The sequence below is a fragment of the Natator depressus genome, chromosome 5 (genome assembly GCF_965152275.1).
Source record: "Natator depressus isolate rNatDep1 chromosome 5, rNatDep2.hap1, whole genome shotgun sequence".
NCBI lineage: Eukaryota > Metazoa > Chordata > Testudines > Cheloniidae > Natator > Natator depressus.
The window spans coordinates 46346585-46364583 of NC_134238.1; the positions used below are offsets into that span (position 1 = coordinate 46346585).

The following is a 17999-nucleotide window of genomic DNA, read 5'->3' on the forward strand; positions in this document are numbered from 1 at the left end:
ATAAAGGGGACCTTACAGCCTAATATCCATCTGGGTGAGAATCCCCCTAGTACAGACACAGAAGACAATCATAAGGCTGTTCTCCAAGGATCCCCTTTACGTCCTGGAGTAGGGAACTGCTGGATGTAAGCTTGTGGAAAGCAAGTCAGGGATGAGGCTGCAGCCCAGAGTGCTACAGAGATTCTGAGCCTGTGGAGGATGTTCTTAATTTAGACAGATCCTTAGGGCTGCCTCAGTCAGGCTGGGGTCCAATCTCCAGAACAGCCCAACACTGGAAGTGTACAAAGGTGTCTTAAAGCTGAAATAACCAAACCTCCTTCTGGTCTGAGGTGGAGCACTGACTCTCATCCCTACAAAAATACCCTGAATATAGTACTCGATGCTCAAATTAAGTTCTTTAAATTATGCTGAAGAATTCACGGGCGATGGCAGAAACAAGTATTCCATATCCCTGCCTAACCCTAAGAGTTGTTGAACATGCACTTGTGTTGACTTGGCGTTCAAGGCGCTCACCTCTTAGAAGCAACACTTTCACTTGGGGCTTGCTTTAGTCCGTAGAAGAGTTTCTTTAACGCCATATTTGCTTTGAAAACGAGTTCTTGGCATGGCAGTGATTTTTTTCCTATAACCGCCTCTATTCATTAAGGAAGTTTGTGGTGCCCTCTGGGTATTTTCAGGCAAATCTGGGGCCCATGACTATGAAATTCAAAATTCAGCATGTAATCTTATTCCCAAATCTCCAAGGCCATGCAAGCTGTGGGACTGGGACTTTAGGAGACTTCAAGGCAAAGGAATGTGCCTTGAGTCTAGAATTGGTACAAGTGTCTTTTGGACGGTTAGGGGGAAATGGCAGGATGTTTTCTAGTAAACAGAAGGAGGGAGGAACTTGCAATGTGCCATATTCTAGTGTCATGATAAAAGGAGAAAGATCCTGATCCCCGGCAAGCAGCTTAAGATATCACCAGGATGCTGTCAGCATGAAGCAGCTCAAACACCTGTGATGAGGTATACAAACCCAACATAAAACACAGGCAGAAAGGGGTTAAGAACTCTCCTTGCCTGCAGACAGTCAAACCAGTCCCACCCTGGCCCACCTATGAGAAATAAAGAGGGAGGAACAGGATAAGAAGAGGCAGAAGAGTGTGGGGCTTCAAGGGAGAAAGAACTCTCTGCCAGTCTTCCAAAGGAGCTAGCAGCCCCTGGAAGTACAAAGGATGGGGACAAAAGCCCTGAGGGCCAAGGACTTTTTGACTCGTTTATGTTGTGTTTATGGACTATGCCTTTTCTTAGTTGATTTAATTTAAGACACTGCTGCTCAGGTCAAGGCCCAACCCAGGTCACTTCAACTGAGGCTTTGCAAAAGATGGTGTCCATTACTACTGACAGGTGGTACCAAAAGTGGGATATCGCTACCACTGAAAAGTGGACAGCCCATTAAAAACAAAACAAAAAATGAAAAAGAACAAAAAAGTCCCACATGAAGGTGAATCGGCTCCTACAATTGCTAGTCAATTCACAAGCACAACAGCAGCAGTGACAACAGCAACTGTTAGAGCAGATGTTGACACACCAGTACCAAGTTATTACAATATATGACTGACCTGCTGCCTTTACAAAGCTGCTTGAACCACACCATGGCAGGAGCTGTGCCTACCGAAATTTGGGGAATGTCTCTAGACCTGACGTTTCCCAAGATCATGGCAGATGACAACCCCAAGTCCTTCCTGATAACTTTTGAGAGAGTAGCGTTGGCATCTCAATGGCCCTCGGAGCAGCAGGCTATGCAGCGTGCCCCCTTTTGGCAGGCGGAGCTCAGGTAGTGTACCAGGATCGTGATTGGTTGGGCTGCACAAGATTATGAACTTGTGAAGACAGCCACATTGAGACTGATAAGGCATTAACAAACAGACCTACCATCATCTCTTCTGCAATGAGAGATACCCCCAAAGGCTAGGTAATGAGCGGTTGCCCAGAAACTGAAGGACTTCTGGTGGTGCTGGCTAATGTCAGAAACTCATATGGGACCCGAGGCAGTGGAGTTGATTGTTGTTGAACAGTTCATACAGATTCTCCCATTGGCAGGCCAAGACTGGGGCTGCAGACACTGTCTGGAAACACTGATGGAAGCAACCCACCTCACTGATGACTATCTGACTTCTCAAACTGCCTAAGAGCCTTCCACCAAAGAGGCACTGGGGGCCACTATGAGCAACAAGGAAGAGAACCGCACCATGAGGGAGAGATGGGAACGAGGCCAGATAAGCCCCGGGAAGGCCCTAATATCCAGCTGGATGTCAGAAAGAGCCCACAATAAGCATCCCTCCTAGGGTGCCTCGACAAAAGACCCCCAGGATGACAAACAGACACCCCCAAACATGCAACAAGACCTTCACCACCTGGGCTTGCACAGGGTCGCCCCGAACCTTCACAGGAAGACGATAACCAAAGTCACAGGCCAGGGCAGGGTGCAGTTGTCTGTTTGTCCTGTGGCCAGCTGTGACAGGGTCGGGCCAGATGGCTACAGGAGAGTAATAGAAGGCAGATATATTAGCCCCAGGTTAAGTAGGTCCCTTTTCCCTGGGTAAGGTAACAGGGAAGGTTCCAGAACAATCAGGAACCTTCTGGAGACAATTAAGACAGACAGGCTGATTAGAACACCTGCAGCCAATCAAGAAGCTGTTAGAATCAATTAAGGCAGGCTAATCAGGGCACCTGGGTTTAAAAAGGAGCTCACTTCAGTTTGTAGTGCGCGTGTGAGGAGCTGGGAGCAAGAGGCACTAGGAGCTGAGAGTGAGAACGCGGACTGTTGGAGGACTGAGGAGTACAAGCATTGTCAGACACCAGGAGGAAGGTCCTATGGTGAGAATAAAGAAGGTGTTGGGAGGAGGCCATAAGGAAGTAGCCCAGGGAGTTGTAGCTGTCGCACAGCTGTTCCAAGAGGCACTCTAGACAGCTGCATTCCACAGGGCCCTGGGCTGGAACCCGGAGTAGAGGGCGGGCCTGGGTTCCCCCCAAACCTCCAAACTCCTGGTCAGATACAGGAGGAGTCGACCTGGACTGTGGGTTCAGAAAAACAGCCAAGCTGAGGGCTGCCGTGAAGCTCCAAGGCGAGCAAATCCGCCAATAAGCGCAAGACCCACCAAGGTAGAGGAGAAACTTTGTCATACCAACCAAGAGACTGGAAGTACAAGGGAGGTAGATGGAGATGGAAGCCCTGAGGGCCAAGGGCTTTTTGTCTTATTTATGTTATGTTTATGGACTCTACCTTTTTCTAGTTGCTTTGATTTAAACCACTGTTGCCCAGGTCAATGAATGATGCAGGCCACTCAAACTGGGGTTTTGCACAAAGCAGTGACCATCACCACTGAGAACACCACACTGGAGCATGGGCAGCTAACATCACTTTGACATGTCAATCTGCTTTTAGCAGGCTGGATTGTACCCTATGACCTAAAAACCCTGTATAGCTGAAGGTTTGGAAGCATTATCTAAATTGGCCTTGGTAATATATGATGACTCTCCATTATAACCGGATTTTTTTGCTGATACCTGGAGATCATGTAGAGACATATTGTAAGAACTCTTAGAGCCATGTATTACAAAAAAATGTTTTTTAAAAGGTAAGAAACTTAAATACAGAGGAATTAATCAGCTTTGGAAAAATGCAATTTTCTGTCTCTTCCTTGATGAGATTAAGCTGACATTTTCACAGAGTAACCAACAGGCTAATAAAAAGCTTAAAATGCTGGTAGATGTTCATATTGCACATGAAAGAACCAATGGCCCTGACTCTCCATTGCATTGCACCTTATATAGGCATTTACGCCTTCACAAACTGGGTGCAAAACTCTCACATTCCATTTATTTGCATTGTGCTCTCTTTGCACAGTGTAAATAACTACACAAAAGGCAGTGGTGAATCAATTCTGACTCTTCACATTTGTCGCCCTTTTGAGCGGGTTCTCTTGTAGTGTGGTCTCTTCGCATCAGCTGGTGCTACATTTTATCACTACTGTATATTAGGAATTAATTAACCCAAATGAACTAAAACTCAAGGTTACAAAAATACCACATCCACCAAAGGCTGTATGAAACCATGTATGTGCTACAGTGCAAACACATGCTGGGACTAATTTTGCTGTTACATTGGTGCAAATGCTTAACAACTCAATGACTTCAGCTGAGTTATTCAAGATCTTTGCTGGGGTAACAGAACAAAATTTGACCCACTGTATTTTTATAATAAAACTGAAAATGATGTATTAAAGGCAGTCTGCTTTTAGTCACCATTAGCCTCTTGGTGAAATTATATACACACACACACTCTCTATATATACACGCGTGAAATTTTGACTACCATGAAGTCAATGGAAGTTTTGCCATTGACTTGAATGTGACCAGGATTTCACCCTGCATTTTACAGGGAATACAAACACCATTCCCCACAGGATACAATACTAAATCTGCTTCAGACAATTAATTAGCTAAACAAAGTATGCTGTGTGCCTTGTTAAATTTATGAGTCATGTGGTTAATCCTCATTTATAAAATAAACATCAGGCACCAAAATGTGTATCTCTTCCCCCTCCCCCGGATTCTAATTTTTTCTATACTGAACTGAAAAGGCTTGGCCCTAGCTTAAAAATGCTGGTTATTCTGACAGCAGGATGGACTGATTTAAATCATGATTGAAATCACCGTTTTTTTAAAAAAATTCCATTGATTTAAATACACCTGAGACTTCATAAAACCAATATGAAAAATTGTGCAATTTATTGCAATTTTAGGTTAAAATTTATAATGAACTAAATTATAAATGCTTTATAAAAATGCCTCTACTATTACGGTATCTTATTTGAATATTATAAAATTTCTATAGGCAAAGAACAACATATCAAAAAGCACCGCTGTGATCCTACAAATTCTTAAGGAGGTTCATAACTTTACGCACATGACTTGTTCCATTGACTTCAAAGTGCATATGTGTTCACAACATCAGGGGCTAAAGCCTAAATCTGTATTTTTGTTGAAAACTTTACTCTTGGTGGCATAAAATCTTTATCACTTCAACACAAAATCGCTTCAGTTTTAATAGTGGATAATTATTTACATTTTCAGTACATAAACAAAGTTATTGTGAACTTTCGATACACACAAGTTAAATTTTCAAAAATTGGAGCCTAAAGATAGGCTCCTAAACTCATATTTGAACATGTATGAGTGGGATTTTCAAAAGAACCTAAATCCCATTGACTTCAAACCTCAAACTCTGATGGTGTATGCCTTGCCTGAAGCACTTTAGCTTTCTTGACTAGTGGAAGTTCAATATATTGCCCTAAAAATAAGGACTGAGATCTTGAAGTTGATGTAGTGTTCTGTGGGAGGCCAGTGACATGAGCAAGAAACGGAGTGGGGAGGTGACACCCCAGATTGCTGAGGAAGCACATTGCTGTATTTTGTAATTTTCCCAGATGTACTACTTACAAGTCCAGCTGGGAGGTAATGAAGGCATGCACTGCTGTAGTCCAGCTGGGAGGTAATAAAGGCATGTATTATCTAGACAAGGCCATCATCTGCAAGAATGAGACAGTCTTCTAGCGAGTTGGAGATAATAGACTATGTTTCTCCCAGATGCAGCGGTGTGAGAGCTCTGCATCAGAGATGAGTCCAGAAGCACACCTGAACTATGGACTGACCTGACAAGTTGGAGGCATGCCTTTATGACCAAAGGAGACTTCATTGCTGCAAACTCTTCAAAGCGTTTCCCTCTGCCATAGCTTAACTTCTGTCTTGCTAGACAGAAGTTATGGTATGGCTCTTCCTCATTCACACGTTGATCTCAGTCAGGCACTGTTAATTGGGTTACAGTGGTATGATCATGTGTTGTGAATGTCTGAGTTATGTGTCTTTCGCATACTGTTGATGTTTGTGCTTGTGGAGTCTCACCATTTCTCCTAATGGTGGCATGCAAACCTTAAATAAGACAAGTCAGAGAATTTATAATTGTGGGACTCTGGAAGTGAGTCTGCCGCGGAGGTACATGACTACCTTTTAGGCGCATCTTTCCAGGAAAAAATTCATTCCCTTTTAGTTCTTTACCATGGATCCTTTCCACCTTGACAGCAATATATGGGGATTGATGAGATATCAAATGTTGTGGAAATGTCCAAACATATGAGAACCTATATCTGCCCCCCCCACACACACTATCAGTAACATCAGATCCTCCATCAGTGCCACCCATGCTGTTTCTGCTCTATAATAGCCTGAATCAGGATAGCAAAGGAACAAAGATATTGGCTTTGACTAAAGAAGGCTGAAAGCAGCTTTTGGCTAGCTTTTCCATGAGCTTGCTCAGAAATAAAAGGTTTGGTACTGGGTAGTAGTTACTTAGGTCTGTTGCATCCAAGAAGGGGTTTCTTCAGCATTCATTGGTATCTTGTCAATATACTATACCCAAGAAAATCAGAACAGAAACATTTTTATTTGTCCTTATCAGTCAATAAAATGAAGGGCAATTCACTATTTGGATGCATGAAGCTCCTCTCTACGTGCTGTCTTAGACCACCAATGTCCCTTGGACTACCAATGTTCTTCAGAACACTCAGAGGTGGTCCACAAAGAGCTGGAAGGTCACATGGACCTGATTCTTCCTCCAACTTCTAAAATGCGTTAAAGACTATTAAAATACATTAATTACTTTTCCCAATGTAAGCCTGTCAAGGCTGAATCCCAACTCTGTCACTTCGAGTGCAGAAGTGGGGCCCGCAAGGATTTTAAAAATTAATACTTGCCACTCCAGGCTTGTATTAAACTCCCACGGTTACATCTTTTCTCTGACCTTGGCTTGGTAAACGCTGCCACCACCCAAATGCAACAAAACCCACTTTGAGCCCAGGAAGGAGCACTTGGGAATTCCTCCCTGTGGGGTGCCCTCAAGCCCTTTCACCCCCCCCACCCCCTCCAGGGAAGAGCTGAAAAAGGAAACAAAGGAAATTAGCTGTGGCTACCAGCTAATCAAACAACATGCACAAACCTCTTAGGACACCAAAAATCCAATCCTCTTCTTAAAAAAGGTAAATTTTATTTAAAACCAAAAGGAAGAAAATACATCTGGAACTTAGACTTTTGCTAGATTTTAAAAGAGCAATTCCAAAAATCAAGCACGCAAAATAGCTTTCTTGGGGGTTCAGCTTGAAGGTTACAAGCAAACAAAAGGATCTGGGGCCAGTACAGAGGAGTCCGCAAGCCAATAAGAAATAAAAGAAATAACCCTAATGGCATCTAGTTAACATTCTGATCTACTTACACACTGGAGTTCAGATAAGTAGTTCTAGGCATGATCTGATGACTTACTATTATACCTGGCTAAGCTGCTTATAGCATGGATGCTCTGACCCTTCAGCCCAGAGAGAACAAAGGGAAAGTTTCTTTCCCAATTTTAAAAAGTTCTACTTTCCCACTGACTCTTTTGATCAGGTGCCCACTTTTTTTTTCTTTACCTGGTGGACTTTTAACCCTTTATAGGTAAAGCAAGTAAAGAACAGCTACCAAGGGGGATTTTACAGCTAACTGGCCTGCTGGGTGTCCATCAAAGGGGCTATCCCCCCCCCCTTTATGTATTACAAAGCCATTGCTGTAATTGCCACACAGATTATTTGATCTCTAATGGGAGGAGTGGTCTGCATGAGAGCAAATGAGAGGGAAGATGCTCCACAAAACAATCGCTTTACTAAGATGTGGTTCACACAATGCAAATGTTTAGGAAACCCTGGTATTGAGAATTAGAGCTCCAGACTTGGGTGGCAGAACATTTTTAGTCTTGATAACAAAACATCAAGGCACTTAAAAAAAATCTGTCTTTTAAGAAAATAAGGATTTTACCAATGAGAAATGCTCTCCCTTTAGGGTTATTTCTTACCATTCTACTACTTAAAAATGTCTCTCTTTCTTACAGCATAGAAGGATGAATGACAATAAACTGACTCTTCCAGCTCCATATTCCATAAATCATACAAATAAAGAACAATGACAAAATCAGCTTACCATTGCATTTTCCTTGGGCCTCAGTCTGATGCTAGATGCACATAGAAAGCTTTGGGTTGTAAAACAAAGAAACTCCTCCTGATTTCACAGAGACATTTGCTAAGGCATTGAGCTTCCACCTTCAATTTGTTATGTTAACTGCCCTCTACCACTGAACTACTTTCAATCTATCTGGATATCGTAGGATTTTCTGTCGTGTTCATACAGCTGTATGTGGTGATTTCTAAGATGGATAATGCCAGCTCCTCTTTTTGAGTCCCACTCCTAGGAATTTCCATTACAGTAGACACGTCCTTCCTAAAAATACTACATGCGCTTTTGAGCACTGCCTCCTGAATTCATTCACTAATGAATGATTTACAAAATTTATACCATTTGGATAAGTGCTGGACATAATGGGTTAAATGCATTCAGTGGGCTTACACCAAGGATGAAAGTGGTCCAAAATGTGAGGATTTTTTTTTTTAAAGGTATCCTGTTGTTTTACCTTACTCCAAAAAGGAGCTTAACTGCTTCTTACATTTATCCTGAAAGGGCACCTATCATGCCCATCTGTCATCCAACTTCAGTGAGGTTTCACCCAACCTCCATCATAACTGTGTTTTCATTATCAATTTTCGATCTTTCTATTTTAGACAGCAACATTTAAAGAAGAGAACTGTTACTTACTGTGAAAAAAAATCACTTAAATCAATGTCTTAGTTTTCATCAAAAGAAGCTGCAATTGTTGACCTCAAAAGAAAATTCATCATACTGAATACAAGTTTAAAGGAACAGGGATTTACATTTTTATGTTTGAATTAATCAGTAGTTATCATTTGTTCTGTGGAATTATGAGAGTGAAGAACAAAATAATTTAGCCAATATATGGCAGGAGAGATGGATTTCTGAAAATAAACAAACTAAGATGCATCTCTCTATTTGTAACATCAAAAAACATTATAAGCATCTGCTAATCTACCTGCAGGGCTGTAATTTGTCGCAGTAGATTTGGGCAACACACACTGTGACAGCTGGGATGCAAGCAACACTTATGCAGAGCAATCAGGAACCTGGCTTTAGAAAGTATCTGGTGTTTGTTTGCAGATTGTTCACGAAAGGGGCTTGAAATGCAGAGGCATGTCAGGAATAAACAGATAAATAGGAAAAACACACAAGATTAAAATGCATAAGGCAGTAATATGCTCTTTGACTGAAATATCTAGTCGTCTTCTGCTTATAAACTGGATCAGAGCCAGACAGTGAAAGTACAGTAGAGATTGTGTCGGTCTGTGATGGCGTTTGCCACATTCATCCATCCTGTTACCTGTGGTCAGCTAAGATGCTGCATGACAGAGTTTGAAACATACAACTGCTATTATGCTGCTTCTTGGTTTGGATCAACCCATCTATTGTCCTGCTTTTCCTGCTCCACTGTCCGATTGCAACTGTTCCTTCCCCTTCTTATCAGCTCCTCTTTTCTCTGCCTGGTTTCTATAGCCTGGTGACAGACTCCCACTGCCACCCAGTTTCATAAAAGACTTTTCCCCTTCAGAGCCTTCAGGAAACTGGTAATATCTGAAAGCAAGCAGGCAATCATAACAGTTTCCCTTGAAAAATACCTGCTGAATGGCGCCTTAGAAAAATTGTAATTTAATGAAAATCAGTACAATGCAGTTAATATTAACTGTTTTAAATTCAAGTGCCTCTGGACCATGTACAGTAGGATGCAGGTCCTTCGGGTACATGTGCAGCCGGAATGCCTATTAGAGGGAAATAGCCACTTTCAGATTGGAGGTTTAGGAATTTTAGTCAACAAGGGAAGCCCATGACTATGGGGTTAGGTGACTGGGGCTCATATGACTGCTTCTGGGACTATACAATACAAACCTCTAGGCGCAAGCTAGAGATATGGAGTTATGTCCTCACCCTTCCTCAGAGTTCCTTCTAGTACCTCAAAGGTCAGCACATAGACTCTGAAGAAGTGGTGACAGAAGGTGGTTTGTATGGATCCGTGCAGGCACTCATCTCAGAGAACTTCCATTGCATGCAACCTGATTCTGGGCCTGGAAGTTTGGTAACTGTGATCCTCATAAAGGTGGTCTGAGCAAGATCGAAATAATGATTGTAACACTACTAAATTAAGTATCAGCTCTTCAGGCTAAATCTAGGGCGTAATGGTATGCAAAAGTGTGTTCAGAGCACCAGGCAGCAGCTTTGCAAATAGGCTCTATTGAAAAGCTTCTTAGAAAAGCTGTGGAAGCTGAGCATTGACTCCAATTAAATGTGCTGCAAGGTCTGCAGGATGGAAACTCTCTCTAGATCATAACATGTCTTGAAACACGCTGTTATCCTCTTAGCACATGTATAAAGCCCGACCCTTGGATATGTCCCCATAAACTACAAAGTCGAGGGGACGTATCTGTGGCTTTTGGTCTATTAAATTAGTAGGTGACTGTTCTTCTCACATTTAAGCTACCGTAGAACCTCAAAGATACGAACTGACTGCTCAACCACATATCTCAATTGGAGCCAGAAGTATGTAATCAGGCAGCAGCAGGGGGGAAAAAAAACGGTAAATAGAGTACAATACTCTGTTAAACATAAACTACTAAAAAAATAAAGGGAAAGTTTAAAAAAAGGTTTGACTAGGTAAGGAAACTGTTTCTGTGCTTGTTTCATTTAAATAAAGATGGTTAAAAGCAGCATTTTTCTTCTGCATAGTAAAGTTTCAAAGCTGTCTTAAGTCAATGTTCAGTTGTGAACTTCTGAAAGAACAGCCATACTGTTTTGTTCAGAGGCAGTAACTCTGAGGTTCTACTCTATGTAGTATAACATCTCTTAGCTAATAACATGGTTTAGGGAGCAAACCTGGTAAACTTTTACTCTGGTTCAGATAAAAGACAAGGGTCAGAAAAGAATTTTGAGTATAAATGTTTTAGCTTATAAATCAAGACCCAGTAATTCAAGCTTCTTTCTTTTTGTCTGGAAAAGTATCAGTTTCACATGACACCACAAATCATGTGTTATCTGAAGACTCTCTGGGTTGTAATTGCTCTCAGAATGCATGCATTCTTTCAGCTATCTTTTCACTGCCTCGAACTCAGTTTGCTGTTATATGTAGTGTGATGCTGAACGAATACAATACATTTTCCACTCTCTATGCTACATCACCTATCAGCTTAATATTATTTCAAGGCAACTAGACTGAAATTTCCTACTGAAACAAATGTTTTATTCAGCTAAGTAAGTTATTTACAGACTTTTTATAACTTAGGTCGTCAGTGATCCCTCGAGGTCAAGGATGATCTTTTTCACAGGTTTTATTTTTCAGGGGTCCTTTGGTGACTGAGGAGTCTGATCCTTGAGCCACAGGCTCATTGGCAGACATTGCAAATGGCGCTGGAAGACAGAGTTGGCCCGCGATTGCTGTGTGTGACATTTGTCTTTCCTTTCTTTTCTGGCATTTTTCTGTGACCAGAGCAAGGCAATCTTCATCAAAAGTGGACATTCCCTCTCTGACAAGTCTTCACCAATTATCCCTATCCTGGGCTGCTGTCTCCCAGTGTGTGGTGTCGATGCCACATGTCTTGACATTTATCTTGAAGGTGTCTTTAAAGGATTTATTTTGGCCTCCCCATTTCCTTTCTCCTTTGGTGAGTTGGGCGTACAGCAGTTGTTTTGGTAAGTGTACATCAGGCATGCGCACACAGTGCCTGCTCCACTTCAACTGATGCTGGATAATCAGGGCCTCAGCTCTGAAGATGTTGGCCTCTGTGAGGACACTGACATTAGTGTGACGATCCTCCCACTTTATGTTGAGGATTTTCCGAAGAAAGTGCTGGTGCTGGCGTTTTTCAGGTGTTTTCTATGGGGTCACCGAAGTCTCACAGCCGTAGAGGAGAGTTGGGATTACCACTGCTTTATAAACGATAAGTCTAGGGTATGTTCTGATGTTGTGAAAAGAACACATGCTTTCTGAAAAGAAGAATTCATCTTAAAATAATCAAGTAATCACTTAGGTAAAGCAAAATAAATTAAAGTCTGTTACTTATCAAAACTACCTGGAGTTTAGATAAAATTCTCCAGCACTAGTTAACAGTTCACAATGTCTGATCTGTCATAATAGGTTGCAATTTTAGTTCAAGATAGTATTAACTCTGGTGAAATTAAAAATCTTGTTCCAGTATTGTGGAAGTCTTCCTCTAGGGACTTAAAAGACAGAGTTAACAAGGTGCTTATATGTCTTAGTCAAATGTAGGAAGAGCCTTCGGTGGCCAGCTGACGAATGCAGCTCTGTCTCTTCTCCAGGTGTTTTCGGCTTGTAGGAAGTCAATGCTGAAGCCTCTATAATGCGTTGGAGTTCATTCAGCCCACACCAGCAAGGGGTTCAGTCAACACCTGCCCTGCAACTCTTGAGTGCCCTAAATGCTATGCTACTGTGGCTCACAGCCACAAGAATGCAGGTCACCCCTGGCTTAATTTACAGTGGAGATAAGTAAATGATAGCTATCTTCCCTCCTGTCTGGAAGAAAACTTGTTGGGTCCCAGACTGTAAAGCATAATAGCAGTGAATGTCCATAATTCCTCATATAATGTTAACACATACGTTTCACAATGATATCACCACTGTGTCATTCCTTTTCGAAATATACTACACGACACCTTTTAGATACACATTATAACAAGTGTGTTAGGTGTAATGAGTGTGAGAGGCCTGACAAGAGTTACTGACACAGAGCAGTGAACTACCAATGAGCCTCTGTATCACACCGTCCTAGACTTTTTAGCCAGCTTTAAGGTGCAGTCTCCTAGCGAGTTCTGATCTCTCTCAGCGGAGGAGCCAGGCTTATGGAAAATGATGTCATAAGAAGAGATGACTTTGCATGTTACCCAGAATTTCTTCATCTTTTCATGTCACCTCAAGCTTATTTCTCAGATGCTCATCTCTCTCAGGGAGATGCCCTTTCTCCAGCAGTATCTTTGTGATATTTATGTTTTCTGCTAGTTATTCCCAGTTTTGTAATGTGAGTAAACATGTTTCAGCTTTTTCTGGAGTCCAGCCTGCTTTGAAATGGCAAAGCTTGTTTTGCGGTAAAATTTCCAAAAGTGCCTATGACTTAGGTGCCTCAGGCCTGTTTTCAAAAGTCACTTAGACACTTAGCCTCAGTCTCTCTGACAGTCAATTGGACATAGATGTCTAAATCTGTTCTGAAAATGGGACTTCCATGCTTTTGAAAATCTTACCCAAAGCCTAACCACCCTCTGCTCCGTTGAGCTTTCTATTAAAAGCTTCTGGTTCATCTTCTGGTTTTCCAGTTTGTGGAGAAGCCATGATGTAATCAACCATTCTTTTCTGAATGGTTTCTTGCTTGTTTAGGTGTATTTTGACTGCAGGAAATTCTGTTATCTGCCCTACAGCTTTATTCTCATAAGACCTCTTATCAGAGGATGGCATTCCTGTCCAGATTTCTCCTCCTGATTTTAGATTCGTTGTACTATTAAAGGCCAGTTTAAATGGTGTACACTTTAATGATGTAAAAGAAATGATAAATGTAATATTTCACATAATAACTTAAGAACTATATACAATTGTCTGAGATAATGTTCTGACCCTGTAGGAAATTATTTTGACACCTTTCTCCAATAATATCCCAGAGGGTTCAGATTGTAAAACATATCACTCAATTCTTTGATTAAAATTTTTCATTCTTTTCATTTGCTTTACACAGGAATGTATCTGCAATTAAGCCCCTTCCCCAGCTAACAAAGGGACTTCTTTGATTTCTCCCCATAGAAAGAGGGAGCCAACATCTTCCATCAGTGATGGCCAAGGATCCCTGAAGAGGGTCCAGGGAAGGCATGGAGCTGAATGTGTAAATTACCTCTATTTCCAAAACCCATGTGACTAAAGTAACTACTCCATGTCACCCAAGAGGAGGACTGAGGAAAGATGTATGTATACAAGACTTGAGTCAAGGCTCATGGCAAGTTTGCTGCTTCACTCACCTGGTGTCAAAGCTGGAGTCAACTTTTGTTTTTTAAAGATTTTTTTCCCCTAGCCCCAAGAGAGGAGTAAAAGAACTTCTGGAAGTTCTTCCCATAAAGGTCAGTACAACTGAGAGGTGCCAAATGGTGTCCTTTTCTTGTATGATGGTTGAGACAGCCCCAAGAAAGCCGAGATTTCACCCTTTGCCCCCCACCCCACATTGTCCCCCCCCGCCACAACTGTAAAGGCCCCTTAGAAAGTAGATGTTTCACCTTGGTTTGAACATGCTGAAATAAACTAGAACTTTTAGAAAGCTTTTAGTAACTTTTAGTTGCTATCATTGCTACTGAAATAGCTGCCATATCTGAGGCACTGTAAGCAGCCTTGATAAAGTGTTTACTTGGCTTTCAGATTGGATGGTTGTGGCCTATTACAACTTCAAGCAGATGATCAATCAAAGATGCCAGCTTGTTCCACTTAGCATAGTCATATCTGGCAAGAGGACCCTGAGAATTAGCCACTCTCATTTGTAGATCTGCAGATAAATAACCTTCCTATTGTCAGGATACTAGGGGAAAGTAGTCAGGACTTGGGATTCCAGAACTGAAGCTAAGGGGTCAAAGCCAGTATTAGGGTCAAGAGTCAAGCTGACGGTCAAGCCAGAGTCAGAAATTAAGCCGAGGGTCAGAGCCAGAGTCAGGAATCATGCTGAGGTTCAATACCAGGTATCGAGGTCCATGTTGGAGTTCTAGTGGTCAGCTGGGAGTCAGACCAAAGCTCAAGACCAGAGGTTCATGAACAGAGAAGCAGGGCAGTCATGGCAGCTAGCTAGGATGCACATTGTTGCCTGGACACTACCTGGTACATTTCATGGGTTTATATAGGGACAAGGAGCCAATCAGAGATCACTAAGACTACTCTTGGTCAGATCACTTGATGTGGAACTTCCCGTGATGTTGAACCTCTCTCTGTAGATTATGGGTCAGAGGTAGTAGCCAGGTTACAGCTGCTACTGGGCGGCAATCTGGGACTGTTAGTTGCCTCATAGCACTCCAGGCTTGGGTTCAAGTCCTATTGATCTCTACATCTAGCCAAAGAAGCCAACTTCTCACATCCTTATCATGAGGAATGGATTTGTGGTTTTGACTTGCACTGGCTCACAAGCCACAGCCACTATTGAAGACTTCAGAGCAGGGTTGCAGTAGAAGGAATGGTGGAACCAGAGCCTTTCTGAAAGTTGGTGAAGGGTCATCCAGAGGTCATTCACCAGTCCAGTCAACCCTTCATTGGTTGGTACAGCTACTCTACAAGGTGTCATGATTTTAATACATGAGACTTCTTTTGGACAGCTGTCAGTTCCAAGTCTAAGACTGTAGCTTTAAGGGTTATCAAGTGTTGAAAGAAGCAGGGAGCTAGTAATGGAGGAGATTACTGTATCCTCAGGAGAAGATGAAGACTCTCTCTCTAGAAGCACTCTAACCCATAGGCTCTTCTTCAAAATCTTCCTCTTCTGAGGTTCCACAGATTTAGATTGGAAGGCAGATGAGACTTTCTTTTATGGTGCCTCATAAGTGAATGGAGGAGATGTATATTTTGTGGCAGGATAGTCCTTGGTCTTGACAGAAAGCCTTTTGCTAGGTGTTGGTGTTCTAGGCTGACCGGTTCACATTGGCTACAGTGTCTATGGAGCACGGGTAGCAAAATCGTTAAGATCCCATTAAACCCTAGAGGAACCAAAGGGAAGTCAGTTTATGTCCAAAAACCTCAGTCTCCACCATCATTCCAGAAGCAGAAGTCAGAACTGAGGGAGGAGGCTGAACGTCCTCACTGGACCACCCTAAGGCTGCAGACTCTATGCAGGGATGCAAGTAGCCTGAAGTGAAAATGTAAGTGGTATCATGGGGGAATTTCACCCTTTGTGAATCTAGTGCTTATTAGAGGTGCCAAATTGTTAGTGCTGGAGACTAAGTCCTTCTTTATACACAAAAGCAGAGGAAGAATACAGGCAGACTGCAGAAGCTTCCCCATACTACCCCAACACTGACCAAAGCAGGGTTTAAAATTGCAACAGAAAAGGTCCTACTACCAATCTCTTAAACCATCCCACCCCCATCAAAAATTATTTAGACCAAAAGAAATTGAAACAAACAGAGCCCCAAATATACCCTCAAGGTAACACCCACAATATGGGGCAAGTGTCACTAAAGGTCAGTTTTCACATTTAGCAATTGACTCCTAGTAATATTTTGTGCTTGTATAGCACCATATATATGAAGTTCTCAAAATGCTTTACAAACATTAATGAAGTCTTAACACACACCTTTGACATAGGTAATATTTTATTTTGAGATAGGAAAACTGAGGCACAGAAATTGTTTGTTGTCTGAGTTCACACAAGACGTCTGTGGCATAAATAGGAACTGAACTCACATCTTCCAGTTCTCAGTCCCATGTCATAGCCAAAAGACGATCCTTCCTCCCCTTTGATAGGTCTTTTAGGGCTAGTCACATATGTGCACTGTATAATTTCTCCAGTCACTGAAATAAGACTATAACCCTACATTACATAATGTGTATTTCCATGTACGATTAAACATATTGCAAGTTTCATAAACACAGAAAAATTTAAAAAATGAAAGAAAGCAGAAGAGCTTACCCAAATCCAGAAAATAAGCGACAGAGGAGAAAGAGGCCATAGCCCTGGACAAATGATGACAGGAAGGCAAAGAATCCATTGACAGACATACATATCAGGAGAGACTGCCTCCTTCCCACCTTGTCTGCCAAGCCTCCCCAGAAGAATGCCCCCAACATCATCCCAAGGTACACTATGCTACCTGCAACACACAGAAAACAAGATGTTACTTTGTGAACTGACGCCAATTGACCAAAAATTAATCATAACATACTAGAGTATTTTTCCAGCAAACTTTTTAACTTGTGAAATTACAGAACAGGAAGTAATTTTGTCCCCTATCTGCTTATGAGTGAGTTAGGTGTGTAAATCTGCACATTCATCTGTGGAAGAATAGACACCCTATTGTGGCTGACTCTTTTGTTCGAGACACATTGAAGCTTAATATATTATTAAACTAGGTGCCTCTAGCTATAGGCAGATAAGTAAGAAGTGGAGAAAAGGTTCCAACTATCCCACAGCAGCACACTGCATGCACAATAACACCGCAAAAATTTAAATCTGCCCTACAGAAATGCATTGCTGGAAACCTATTAAAAACAAGCAGTTATGTGTGGGATCATTAGCCACCTGGAGTTATTAAAAACAAGTTGTCCTTACTCTAAGAGTTAAGAAACAAATGAATGCTAGTTATCAGAGTGTAGCAGTACCAAAGAACCCCACTTTGTTGTTTGCCTCTTTTTCTATAGTACAGTCTGTGCCAGGTGTGGCCAAACGGTGGTTCGTGAGCCGCATGCAGCTCTTTTACAGTTAAAGTGCAGCTCCCAGAGCTCCCCATGCATTCCCCCTCCATTCTCCGCCTACAAGACTGGGAAGAGGAGACCTTGGGGCTTCTGCCCTGCAGAGGAGTGGTGGGACGAGGGGCTTCTGCCCTGCAGGGAGGGGAGTCTAAGGGCTTTAGCCCAGTGGGGGGGCATCGAGGCAGAAGCCCCACATGCTAGTAGGCGCCGCCCCGCGGGGCAGGTTGTGCGTATCTTGTGGCTCTCGAACTTCTGAAGATTATTGTATGCAGCTTGGGGGTCAGTAAGTTTGGCTACTCCTGGTCTGTGCGTTCCTCAAATAGTATTGTCCTAAACAAAAGACAACACTTGAACAACACTGCTTTAAAAGAACTTTTTAAACATGGCCAAACACATTAAAATAACACAGTGAAAAAATTCTTTGTGGATATTATAATAAAGTGATGCTGTTTTAAATTTACAATGACGTGTATGATATCGATTAAAAAATTGGACCCTTCAAACTCACCAGTAAATTCACTTCAACTAAAGAAAAGGAAAACTGTCAGGA

General features: G+C 42.1%; 1 protein-coding gene across 2 annotated transcripts in view; it reads right to left on the reverse strand.

The window, feature by feature from the left end:
• The window catches only part of SV2C (synaptic vesicle glycoprotein 2C), a 201253-nt gene that overhangs the window by 90215 nt on the left and 93039 nt on the right, over positions 1 to 17999 (reverse strand). For both annotated transcript variants that reach the window (XM_074952703.1, XM_074952704.1), the window contains exon 3: positions 16671 to 16851. In XM_074952703.1, coding sequence (XP_074808804.1) covers positions 16671 to 16851 — 181 coding nt within the window. The remainder of the gene's footprint in view (positions 1 to 16670; positions 16852 to 17999) is intronic.